Source organism: Diceros bicornis, chromosome 15, assembly GCF_020826845.1.
Source record: "Diceros bicornis minor isolate mBicDic1 chromosome 15, mDicBic1.mat.cur, whole genome shotgun sequence".
Lineage (NCBI taxonomy): Eukaryota > Metazoa > Chordata > Mammalia > Perissodactyla > Rhinocerotidae > Diceros > Diceros bicornis.
The window spans coordinates 32,562,947-32,577,036 of NC_080754.1; the positions used below are offsets into that span (position 1 = coordinate 32,562,947).

The 14,090-nt window shown below is 36.5% G+C and overlaps 1 protein-coding gene across 2 annotated transcripts in view; it reads left to right on the plus strand.

Annotated features, from left to right (window-relative positions):
- FGF12 (fibroblast growth factor 12) overlaps positions 1–14,090 on the plus strand; it is a 519,199-nt gene that overhangs the window by 318,942 nt on the left and 186,167 nt on the right. For both annotated transcript variants that reach the window (XM_058556110.1, XM_058556109.1), the window contains one exon: positions 3,758–3,868. In XM_058556110.1, the coding sequence (XP_058412093.1) occupies positions 3,758–3,868 (111 nt within the window). The remainder of the gene's footprint in view (positions 1–3,757; positions 3,869–14,090) is intronic.

Here is a 14,090-nt window from a genome sequence, read left to right on the forward strand (position 1 = left end):
TCCAGCCAGTGTTAAGGAAAAGAGAATGTGGAGGACAATGTTTGCTTTTAAAAGCCTCAGCCTGAAAATGGCACACATCACTTTCACTTACGTTCCATATGACACTCATTCATCTGCCAAACCTAACTGCAAGGGAGGCTAGGACATATGGTCTAGCTGGGTGCCCAGGAAAAAGAGGAAATGGATTTGGGAGAAAAGCTAGCAATATTTGCTACACCGCTTTAGAGTACAAAAGGTAACAAACCAAACCCATGCCCCTCACCATCTAATAATATAGCCATCAATTCATGAAAAAAGAAAAAAATAATGGAAAAACATAATCTTAGAATCAAGAAGAGTCATACAAGTTGAAAAAAATTAGCTTAATAAAAAACTTATTCCATTGACCCTATTTTTCTTATTTCACTGTTGACCTGTGAACATGTGTTGAGAACAGGCACTTACCTGGGTGTCAGCATTTGAGAACCTCTGCCATATATTATGCTTATACCAAGTCTGCCTCTGTTTTTTTGCCTCCATCCATTGTCTCTCTGGAATGCCCTTCCTCTGATTTCTTTGTCAAGGAAAATTCTACTCACTCTTCAAGTGATAGATGAGGTGCCTTCATCCAACCTTGAGACAGAATTAGTCCCTTGCTCTTTGGTGCCATCATGTTACTCTGCTATCCATCATTTAACAGCTATCCTACACTAGTATTATATATAAATATATTTCATGTATTAAGCTAGGTGCTCCCTGAGGACAGCACAGGTTTTTATTAACCTCTTAGATCCCTAAGCATAGTCTGACAGATAAGCAAGTTTGTTGAATGCACCCAGAATGCTAGATGTTCCAAAACGTGGTCTCATTTTTGTCACCTCTTTCTTTAAAATACAACAAAATATATTCTCCCGCCTGCCCCAAGCCCCCCACCCCCCCCATCATAAAGGTGATCCTCACTTATGATAGTGTGCCTTCATGGAGAAGGTGCTCTTGAGCTGAGCCTGGAAAGGTTGGTAGGGTTTGAGGGATAGTAATAAGGGTACAAGTCTGTCAGGCAGGCTATATTGCTTTCTATGACACGTCTTACAGCCAGAGCTTTCCTTCAATAGATGGTCAGGTGTCCTTTGAAACATCTATAGTGCAAGACATTCGCTTTCATAGATCATCACATAATTAAAAGTCAGACTCCAGACTTGTTCTGGCACTGCTCTTGGGCAGTGGGGGATGGTATAAAAGCCTGATGCTCATTATCCTGAACAGGAGTTACCAACCTGAATTCCCAGGGTGCCAACAGGGGGATAGCTTCACCATAGCAAAAGAAGTGTTTAATTACAGCTACAGAAAGAGAAGCATGAAAAAACAAACAATCGTTTGCAGGCATTAATGACTCAGCTGCCATGCATCTCATTACCAACCAAAACATGACTTCTTAAAGTGACCTTAGCAAGCTTATTAGTAATAAAATATGAATATAAGACAATTGTCTCTTTCCTTCTATCCTTTTCTATCCTCTACTCTTAGCCTGCTGTTTACTTTAGTGACTTTACAACCTCAACTAATATTTTACTAAAACAGAAATCAGGAGACAGAGTCTGTTCACAGAATGCTGCCTTTATCTCACTTACACTGTTTCCTCGATTTTCATGGTTGAAAAATTAGACTGTAATTAGGATTTATATTCTTATGGGGTTTTTCAGTTCATACTGTCACATATATTTATTCATTTGAAATTCTCAATGATTATAGTTAGTGTAGGCATTACGTTTCCCATTATATAGATATGAAAACTGAGCCTCAGAAGTTAAATGACCTGCTCAGGACCAGATGGCAATTGTGGTTCAAAACTGTGTCTTCAGATTGCACATCTAGAGCTGAATGTGCCACATCAGCACCTGCCTGTCAACCAGTTAGCCTCATGGCAGAGGCTCACATGTTGTTTTTATTTCTCCTGATTATAAAAGTGATCCTCACTTATAATAGCCAAGCCTTCGCGGAGGAGGTGATCTTGAGCTGAGCCTGGAAAGGTTGGTAGAGTTCGGTAGATGGTAATAGGAGTACAGGATATTTTTTTGCAGTGAGGTTAGCCAGCTATGTGCTCCTCCAGCATGTCGCTAGTATGTCAGATTGGGTGGACCTGTGGAGGAAACACAGTGAAGATGAATCCAGTCCTTCATTTGTGCCACCACTTAGAGCAGAGGATTCTAAGCTCAAAGACATTTCAAGTCAAAGGTGCTCAAAGCCAGTAGAGACTAATAGAAGAAACCTAAAGATCACTTAGTTTAACTTCCAGATTTTATTGATAAGGAAATTAAGGCCTACGGAATAAATACATTGAATTTATTGAACTCACAAAGATAATACATAGTTATCAATCAGAATGCCTAATTTGCAGTTCAGTTCTTTTTTCCCTGTCCTTCTTCCTCATTACTAATTTTCTTGGCATATTTTCTGCTTCTTAGGACTGCTTGGCAGAAGACTTGTTTATATAGGCATTGCCTCATATTCCTGAATATGTGTGACTAAGTCATGCGTGCAAAAGGCTAACCCTAGACGTGTGTTATAGAGAGCAGGTCCATTCCCAAAGAGTTAAATGCATTGAATCCTTTACTAGAATTCTAATTTAGACCTAAACATCAATAAATGTGTTTAGTTTAACACACAATACCCAGCATATTGCCTGACAAAAAAAGAGATTCTGAGTAAATGTTGGTTGAATAAATGGATGAAGGAATGAAATTGACAGGCAGTTGAAATTCAGTGATTGTCCTTTTGAGGATAACATGTTGCTACTTCAGCGATCATGTGATTTCCATCTTTGCCTCAATTTTTATCACCAGAAGCAGCATTTTTCTTTTTCTAACAGTTTTTTATGAAATAATTAGAGCTATAAATGCACTACAATAATCTAATTTTTGCCCAACACTGAAGTAGAGGCCAAGATGGTAGTGATGCTGTAGAAAATGGATTGCTGCTGACAGCCAGCACCACGAGAAAGCTTTAAATATTTATGTTAGCTGAGCTACAAAAATCCAAATGCAGTATACAAAGGTCGGTTTGATGGTATTAGTGTGTAGGGAGTTTTTAAAAGCTGAGGACCACTTCTAGTTTGAAATAGAGAAATATGCATGACTTGATATTTTTCTTTTTTACTGGAAAAATGAATTTTGTAGTACTGGGGCTCCTCTCGGGTGAAGTATTTACTGAAGGTGAAATCTGTTTCCACGTACTTGCCAACGACATCTCATGACCATGAGGGTTTTGCTTTTTCCTGCGGTTCTCGTCCAAGTCATTATTTCTGGTTGAACTTGAACAGAATTTCAAAATCCAGGAGTTTCTGATGGATAGTTGACATTCAGCAGAAATAAAAGTCTTCCAGGGCCTGATTATGACTGCTGGAACCTTAGGAATTACAGCGCCAGTTTGGTCTAAACAGTGATTCTGGAATGGGTCCAAAAAATTGGTGGTGTCTTGTAATCAGACACTAGGTGCACTAGGGAGAGAAATAATTTTTAGCATGCCTATGTATTTCTCTAATCATAATTAACTTTTATTTATTTGTATTTGGTTTACTGCTGCAAGTATTATGGCTCTGCCTTTAAGGGGGGAAAAAAAGTAAAGATATGTTTCTGAAATGCCCCCTTTCCAAATACTTATTTCAATATTTAAGCCATTGGCATTTATGTGTTTACCTTAGAGAACGTTTTTGACAATTTGCAAGTGTGCATTTTTATAAACAAAATAAAAACTTGAATAATCATTTCGTTTTGTTTTGCAGAACCCCAGCTGAAAGGAATTGTGACAAGGTTATTCAGCCAGCAGGGATATTTCCTGCAGATGCACCCAGATGGTACCATTGATGGGACCAAGGACGAAAACAGTGACTACAGTAAGGAACATTAGCTTCTTGAACTCCAATTACAATCAAATGTATGGCCCAGTGTATCTTAGACTTAAAGCATGGCCAGGCTGCCTTTTGAACTATTTAACTACTAGTAAGCTGGTGTCTTTTCCTTTATCCTTCTTTCTATGATTCCCTATAGCAAAGAGACAGTAAAGGGGAGAGATTATGTACTAAGTGAGAAGGTAGGAGGCTTAGAGGGGTTCCAAATGGTCAATGGGCAAGAATATCTTCCCATCCCATTGTTTGACGATGATAAGTATTCCTAGTAACAAGGCAGATCTTCTAGCACAAGATGGTATTTTAATCCTAGAACCAAATAGTAAGCATGTTACAATAATTCTCAGAACATCATTTTTGGCAGACAAAAACTACTTCTTATGGTAAACATTGAATATGTACATATGTATATTACATATTATTTTATTTTCATTGAGGACAAAATTATTGATTTTAGAAGAAAAGTGTATTAAAATAGTAGGATGATGTTTTAAGTATATATGCTAACAGGATAATAAAGATGGCTAGACCTAAAATTTTTTATAATTTTTTGAAATAAAATGCCAAATATTAAAAGATTGTTAATAATATCCCTGGAAATAGTTTTTAACTAATTTAATTATAGAATTGACAAGTTTAGCAACTAAAAAAAATCATCAAGGTATGATAGAGAATATTTGCATTTCAGAAAAATGTTGAACACAAGCCTCAGAGCCAAGAATGATCACTCTTATCATATCTTTCAGTTTCTGCATAATAATATACAGATACCTGGGGGAATATTTGTGCTATTCTAAAATTATGCAGGGTGCCCTATTGTTTCCTAAAGTTTGTCTTGATTCAGTTCTAGATCTTTAGAGTTGAGCACATAGTATGTGCTCATTAAATAAACATCCAATTGAATTGTCTTCTGATGGATGTGATTTTGTGGTCAGACTGACAATCTACCAAATTGCGGAAGGTAATCTAAGAAGCCTAATATTTTATAGTGAAATACATTTTAAATAAAAAATAAAGATTTGAGGAAAGATCTACAATCCCTGAAGTGTGAAAATGCTCTTGTCTACCCTTTCTAAATTATTCTTTGTTCACTTAATATTACACATTGCAAAATATGAATTATGATAAAGAAAAGATCTTATTATAAAGAATTTCATCCCAGTTTTTTTGCAAAGTGGTTGATTAGCTTATTGTGGTTTGCATTGCTGGTTTGTGTTTGTGCGAATGCATTTTTTAAATGATTCACGTTTTCAACTGGGTACAGAAGAGTAAGGATGCTTTTCTCTCCATGTAGGATTTTCATCTGTTGCGTCTGTACTTGAATGTAGATTTACTGAAGCTACAAGTGTAGATGGAAAGAATCAGGGAGATTGCTTAGCTGTGCTGTCTCGGGGGTATCCCTTGATCTCAGTTTCTTTTTCTATAAAATGAGGTGGCTGGAGATGATAATACTAATATCCTCCATCAGCATCATTCACCCAACTTAAAAAAAAAGATTGAAAAATAATAAGTTGATGAAGATAAATTCTATCCCCAAGTAAGCTAAATAGTCATACTCGGTTCCACACAATGCAACTGTAACCCAGACAGCTACCCTGCAGATGTGTGACACTTATGATGGGGCAGTGGTGAAAGTGTGGGGTCAACTAACACAAATCCTTCCTTCACTGTTTCTGGCAAAATAATTGAAAGTGCTTTCTCTGCTGATGCTAAGTCAATGGCTGGTGTAAATCCACACCCACATATACGTATGTACATTTATACACAAATATGTGTATATGCATAGTAAAAAAATATATTTAGGCATAATGGCATTATGCATAACACACACACACACTGAGGGTGATACATTTATTCAAATACTTTCAGAAACTTTTAATTCATAAATTTAAAATATTTTTTATTAAGATAAACTACTGCACACACTTTTCAATATATTGGTATTAAAAGTAGTTTAGATATATAAAATAATAAGACTAAGATAACTTCATCTGGATACCCACCCCCTGGCTTAAAATTTAGTTAAAAATATCAGTACGTTTGAATTCCCTGTGTGCTCTCTCTGATGGAGTCCTGCTTTCCTTCAGTACCAGACATAGTAACTATCTTGAATTTGGCATTTTTTAATTTCCATGCAGTTTTAAAAATACATTTTTTCATATATGTATACTTAAGTCATTCATAGTAGTTTTTTGCATATATATATATATATATATATTTTTTTTTTTTTTGGTGAGGAAGATTAGCCCTGAGCTAACATCCATTGCCAATCCTCCTTTTTTTGTGGAGGAAGATTGGCCCTGGGCTAACATCTATGCCCATCTTCCTCTACTTTAAATGTGGGACACCTGCCACAGCATGGCTGGATAAGCAGTGCATAGGTCTGTGCCCAGGATCCGAAGCTGTGAACCCCAGACCACTGAAGCAGAGCATGCAAATTTAACCACTATGCCACCAGGACGGCACCTGTTTTGCATATTTGTAAACTTTTTATAAGTGAGAACGTTACTGTATATAACTTGTATGTACTTTTCCTCCCCAATATTATGATTGTGAGATGCATATATGGTGATACATGTGCTTTATATCATTCATTTTCATTTTTGTAAAGTATCCCATTGCATGAATCTACCCAAGTACATTTATCCACTGTCTTTTTGGTGGATAATTATCATTTCTATTTTAAGGCAATTACAAACAGTGCTCTAGAATATTTCTTAGAGACATTAAAGAGACCTTCCCGGACCATCCTTTATAAAATTGCACATCTCACCTTGGCCCTCTCTGTTCTGATACTCCACTATTTTTCTATTCATAGCTCCTATGACCACCTGACATATGTATTGTTACTGTTTGTTTATTTTTGATCTTCTTCCCAGGAGAATGTAAGTTCCGTGAGTAAAGAGATTTTGTTTTGATTTTTGATGTGTCTTTAGAACCTAGAATGATCTCTAAATACATAGTAAGCACTCAAGAAAAGTAGACTGAATGAATGAATGTCTCCTTGTGCACATGTGCAAAAGTTTCTCTAGGCCATTGGCTAAATACTCTGGCTACCCAAATATTTTTTAACTTTTTATTTTGAAATAATTTTAGACTTCAGAAAAATTTCAAAGTAATATAGGGAATTTCTGTATACTCTTCACCCAGCTTCCCCTAATGAATGGTAACATTTTATGTAACAACAGTACTATTAGCAAAACCCAGAAATTAACACTGGTACGATACTGTTAACTGAGCTATGGACTTTATTCAGATTTTACCAGTTTTTTCCACTAATGTACTTTCTTCTGTTGCCCCACCCCCATATATTTTAGTTGAAAATTTTCCTATGAAAAGAAACAATTTTTATTTATACTTTTTTCGATTAGAGATTAGGGGTAAAAACATCAGGGAAGGGTTTAAATTCCACTCGTGTTTTTAGTAGAAAATTATAAGCCTCTAAGATGTTAAAATGCCTTTTCTTTGTCTACTTTGTGTGGGCAGGAGTAAAAGTATTTGATTGTTTGAAAAAAAATCGTTACTATGAGCATCTGTCAGAAATGTGTTGTTTGGTTCACTAAACATCATTAGATCTGATCAACCTTACCATAGTAGCTTGGATAGAATTGATAAAGACACCTGTTCTTTTGTTCATGAAGAAAAGACTAATTGCCTGTAATTGAGTACAAAAACAAATGGGTTTGTCAGCAGCAATAGATAAGAATCTCCGCAAATATAATGATAACAAAAGATGCAAAACTGTGTTGGAACTGACACAAAAAAAGACAATTGTGGGTTTGGAAAGTATTAATAGGAATATTTTACATAAAATTAGAAAGGTAGTTATTCTGCTCCACTAGTTACCATAGGAGAAGATGCATTTGAAGAGGTCAAACATGCTGGGGTGAAAACAATTAAGATGTTATAACCAAATTCATTGTTCTCTTTTCTTCTGAACAAAAAAAAAAAAAAAAAAAAATTAAGAGCCATTTGACTGTGGAATGAGCTGCCTAATAAATCAGTACAATGGTGAAGCTGGAGATATCTAAGCAGATGCTGTACTGGTGCTCGAAGGGGGTTTTACAAGAAAACCCCTTTGGTGTGGAAGGGGGAAGAAGGTGGTGGTGTTTGGAGTAGTCGCAGAACTCAGTGACTTTTAAGGTCTCTTTCATTTCTGAGGTTCTTTTAAAAATTGTTTTGAATAGCTAAGATGAGTGTATGGTACAAAATTGTAAAGGCACAAAAGGGTATACAGTTGAGAAAGAGCAAAACGGTCCCTGACAGCCAGGAGTTGGCTTGGCACTCCCAGCCGGCCTTGCTGTGCTTCCGTTGAATAGAAACAATTTCACAGAACACCAAATTAGATGAGGCCACTGTGACCATGATGGATCAGGACAAAAACAAGACCGCTCTGTAATCACGTCTGAACATAGACAAAAACAAGAAGGTTGCCCAAGCTACAGAGTGGTCAAATGTTTCTCTGTCCCTATCATTTGTCTATCATTTATCATAATGGCTTATGTGAGTGGCTGCTGCTTGTTGACCAAACACAGCTTTAACTATGCTCTGGTCTTCTCACCTTGTAGGTAAGAATTATTAAGATCCCAATCATAGAATTATACCTACTTCCTTAGAGCATCCAATCCAGAGTAAATCTACATTTCTTTGAGCCCTCCCTAAAATCGTTTAACACAAGCCCAAGTCCTATAAGTCCTTTCTTACACCTTCTTACTAAGACACCCAGTTCTGCCATAGTGTGTAGTTTTCCTTCTTGCTTGAGTCATTAAACTCAACTTTGACAACCAGGGGTGTGTTTCTTTGCCTGGAAGCCGTTGACATAATCTAAGCAATTTTCCGTCCTTCCTCTCTCTGTCACCTGGCCACATTGCTTGGTATTCTTCTTGATATAGACTATGCATTTGTCACCATATACAATACTGTGTATCTATATCTATACCATCTATATCATTTATGTTTATATTTGTATCTTGTTGAGAACCTTTTTGTTTTTACTTAAAATGTTATACTTGCAAGGTTTTTTCCACGTTAGTGCTTATTTAAATGGGATAATTTAGTTAACCTAATTTCCAATTGATGGAAATTTCAGTTCTTTCCAGTATTTGCTACCATAAACAAAGCTATAAAGAATATCCTTTCACATAAGTCATTTTGCATACATACAAGTGTATTTATAGGTTGGATACTTAGAAGTGGAATTGCTGAGTCAAGGGTAAGCATTTTTTACAATTTGAAATATATCTATTTGTTCTCCGTCACAAAAATTTACACTGAGAGTGTCTGTTTCCTTATCTTCTAGTCAACACAATGTATTATCAAACTTTCGGTTCTCTGTTATCTAAAAACATAAACTTTAATTTTTCTTGTTATGAGTTAGGTTGAACACTTGTTCATATATTTTAAGAGCCATCTGTACTTCTTTTTCTATGAAAGATTTGTCTATATATGTTTTTATGAAATGTCTGTTTTTTAAATTTGTAGGAAATCTGTTTATATTTTAAAAATCAGCTCTTTGTTGTATGAGTTACAAACACTTTTACTCATTTTGTTGTCTGTGAATTTTTTTTGCCATGCTTTTGTTTTATTTTATTTTAAGTATGCTTTTATGCCCTCAATTTTTCTTTCCTATTTAGAAAAGCTTTACTCGTTCCAGGATTATAAGAAAAAGAAAACTCTCATGTTATTTATTTATTTATTTATTTATTTTTTGGTGAGGAAGATTGGCCCTGAGCCAACATCATTGCCAATCTTCCTCTTTTTGCTTAAGGAAGATTGTCACCGAGCTAATATCTGTGCCAGTCTTCCTCTATTTTGTATGGGGGATGCTGCCACAGCATGGCTTGATGAGTGGTGTGTAGGTCCATGCCCGGGATCTGAACCCGTGAACCCCAGGCTGCTGAAGCGGAGTGCATGAACTTAACCACTCTGCTGCAAGGCCAGCCCCTCCCATGTTTTGTTTTAATGAAGTATTGTTTCATTTTTATACTTAATGTTTAATCAATCTGGAATTTATTTCTTGAGATCTTTTGATTCTATACTTCTAATATTTTGTGTTATTAACCACTGATTACAAATACAAATACAGTTTCTTCAGATTTTATGAGGATATTAAATTCTTCATGAGTTTGGCATAAAGAAACAAATTTCAAAATGGTCTGTATCTGAGTTTCAGAAATCCAATTGGAAATTTAAAAATTTAGTCATCCAGTTATGTTTTCTATACAATACCAAACATATGATGTTTTGATACCACCAGCCACAAGTATGTAGACACAGCCAAAGCCAACAGAAGCTCTATATTGCTAAACTATGAACAGAAACATGATCCAAATGGTTAGTTGAGGAAAATTATCAAGAACATAAGGGGCCTTTCTGGACAAGGAGTTCATCTCTTTTACCTGTTGAAGCACGCACATTATAGTATTCATGGGAGAGTGAGGGCTATGCCATATCCAATTATAGGGATATTATTTCCTTCCAGGGTCATCTGTAGTTTAAGAATATGTCATCAATTTATATGTGTGAAATCACACCTACAAGTTGGATGAAAAGAAAAAGAAATGCATGTGTTATCCTGCTGATTTTCCTTAGGCAAGGTTATTTCCATAATCTTGTGCAACGCTTTGGTACATGTAATGCTGTAACTCTTATAGTGGCATGTCTTACCAAGAGCAAAATTAATATTCGGCCTTAGCTTACAAATGCTTCACTTGAGTTTTTTTTTAATAGTGGAAAAATGTTACCTTTTGATTTAATAGCTAGAAGAAAAGTAATAGACACTTGCTAGAAATTTATGTTTTTGCTGACTGTGTCTTAATTTTAAAGACTGTGCCTCCAAATAATATTTGTGGAAAGATTGAAAAGGAACCAACCATGTCCTTGAATAGTTTACCCATTCCCATAAACTCATAAGGGAATAACTCCTCAAACGTTTTTTAACCTCGGCCTCTTACCTTCTTATGGGTCTTATATTTCTTTTTGATTCTTAGACTTCTCGCCTCATGTGTCCCTCTGGTCAGTAAAGCAAAACACGAGCCGTTTGAAGTTGCCCTTCTTCCTAATTGCTCTATGGCTGTCTATGGGCGTATTAATAGGGAGTATATGTGGTGGTTAAGAATCTTATGGGGGCTACTTAACCAAGTGTGTTCCTAGAAAGAGCTGAGGACTGAGCTTGTCTTTAGTCTCTTCTTGGCTCTGTGAGGTGACCAGTGCTTTGGCCTTGGGCAAGTCACATCAACTTCCTCAGATTTATACAATCTCTGTACAAAATGAGAGGAACAGAGAATCTCTAAGATTTTGATAGCCTCTCCTTTAATTCTCATATAGAAGTGAATGTATGCTCAGAAACACTGATTGACAGCTTCCATACCATTCGTTCTGAAAGGTGTGTTTCCAGCAGGAAATCTTCAGTTTACAAATTCCTATGAAATATTCTCAAGGTGTGTATAAACATCTGGAGAGTCACACATGTAAATGATAGAGTCAGAATTTGAATCCAGGCTATCTGACTTGAGACCTCTTTGAGTTAGTTATTTAATCTCTTCATATCACAATCCCTCATTTGTTAAGTGGGAATAATAATAGTACCTAGATTATAGGGTTGTTGCGTAAATTAAATGGGTTGATTCATGAAAAGCGCTTAAAATAGTGCCTAAAACACAGTTAAATGCCATCAGTTTTGTTATTCTCATCAGGAGGGGTGAGAGTCCTGGTTTGCAAGGAGCCTTGGCAGTGGCCATTTTAACAGAAGTAGAATTCTTAGTGGTGGTGATTATTGTTACATGAAAGAATTTAATGGTGTTGAAGCTGGTGGGTATTGAAGAGTACTCTAAGTCAGTGGTTCATAAAGTGTGTAGTCCCCAGACCACCAGCATCAGTATCCTCTGGGAACTTGTTAGAAATACACATTCTTGAGCCTTACCCTAGGTGTGCTAAATCAGAAACTCTGCGCTGAGGCTTAGCAATCTGTTTTGACAAGCCGTCCAGATGGTTCTGATGCCCTGCAGGAGGTATCACTAGTAGCTCTCCTCTGCACCCAGGATTTAGAGTGTTAATATTTGCTAATGAAGGCAATCTCTGTTCTTGGGACTGTCATACCTAGTTCTAGGGGTACCTGATTCCTAATTTAATAGGGAAAGCATAGGTCTGCAGGCATACTGATGAAAAGCATAGTGAAATTCAGACTTCCTAGTATCTCAAATATGTGTGGAATCTGTTGCATTTTGATTTATTTTCTGGAGAGAGTGCTCAATTCTAGACAGATATGCGGTCAAACATAGGTTTAGGGAATTACAAAAAATATCTAATGATATAAGTGAGCTTATACCATATAATTTTATGTCTTAGAGCTTTTACACATGCTAATTCCTTTTGCTTGGAATGACTTCACCAATCTTATCCACCTGGTAAGCCACTCTTACCCTTCAGAATACTTCTCACCTCGTATCTCCTTTGTCTGTGTGAGGCCTTCTCCAGCTGTCCCCCTAACTGCCACCCCCACGCAAAACCCCACATTAATCACTTGCTTCACTCTACTGTGTTTGAACCTCGTGTGTACATTTACAGCTGCACAAAGCACATTATACTGCGACTCTTGATCTGCATTTGTGTTTCCCCTATTAGCGTGTAACATCCTTATTTGCCCTTCTGCCTAGCACAGCAATGGACACTTTCCAAGATCCCAAACTGGAGGGCTACGCAGATATGTTTCATTTACCTGGCACACTTCAGGGGAAAAAATGAGTGTATTCAAGCAATGGGTGTACCTACTTTCTCCCATATTTTCTCCTATCTGTGTAGGCCGTGAAGACTTTTGAGTTTGGGATACCTGCGGCTCTCATTCAATGTTTGTGAAATCAAAATAACTGGATACAACTTCAAAGGAAGAGTATAAACCACTTAAATATCACCAATTGCAAGGCAAAGTAGCTTGGACTGTGAGTCATATAAACTGGTTTTCAGGCCAGGTCTGGTTCCTAATTAGCTGTGTGATCTTGTTTAAGTCACATAAGCCTTCTGTTCCTTGGTTTTCCACTTTGTAAAGTGAGGTGTTTGGAAAAGATCATCTCCAATATCCCAGACAGATCTGAAACTTTGAAAGCCTATAAATTGGCAACGATTTTGGTTTTTACCTTTGAAAAACTTGAAACTTTCCCTTTTAAACACATTACAAAAAAGGGCAAAATTATAAAAGCAGATAATACAATAATTTTTGCATTGAATTTGGAAGAGTAGTAAATTCAATCTACCTTCAATATATATACAGAATTTGACCACTTCTCAATACCCCTATTGCCACTATCTAGTCCAGGCTACTAGTATCTTTGGACTTTTGCAATAACTTCCTAACCAATTGGGTTACTTAAGGCTTTCCCCCTTCAGTCTATTATCCACACAGCAACCGGAGTGACCCAGTTAAAACATAGGTCAGATAAACCCACTTCTCTGCTCAATCTCTTTCATCATACGCTGTTAAGGGTAAAAGCCAAATTTCATCCTATGACCAATAAGGTTTTATGTAATCCCTTCCATTACCTCCTAACTATGCTGTCTCCTCTTTCTTTTGCCTTGTCTCGCTGTTCTTCTAACACACCAACCATGTCCATCTTCAATGCGTTGGTACATGCTATCCTGTCTTCCTAGAATGCTCTTCCTCTGAATATCTCAATAGCCTACTCCTTCATCTTCTTCATTTCCTTACTCAAAATTGAGGCATTTTCTCATGGAGGCTTGCTTTTTCCTCTGCATACACTGTGTATCTCTTGAGATATTTATGCAATTTCATCTGTAGGTATTTATTATGTATGTGATCTGTTTACTTCCTTTAGGTTATATGTTCCTTAAGGGCTTTGACTGTGTCTGATTTATCTCTGTGTTGGCCTGTAATAAGGTTTTAATAATGGATAGAGATAGGTTAACTCATGACTACCATTTAAATTGAAAGGCTTAATTCAAATATAAGCTCCAGAGAGGCAGGGGGCTTTGTCTGCATTTTGCATGTTGTATCTCCAGCACCTAGAATAGTGCCTGACACATACTAGGTTTTCAATATTTGTTGGAATAAATGAGTGAAAGTGAATTCACAGACCAACACCATCAAAACTGAAAAGGATTTGGTAGAACAACACCCAGCTTGAAGGATTAATGCAAATTGGATCATGTTTGCATTTTGTTTTGAGAATGACAGACAATTTGAGAGACTTCAAAGGAT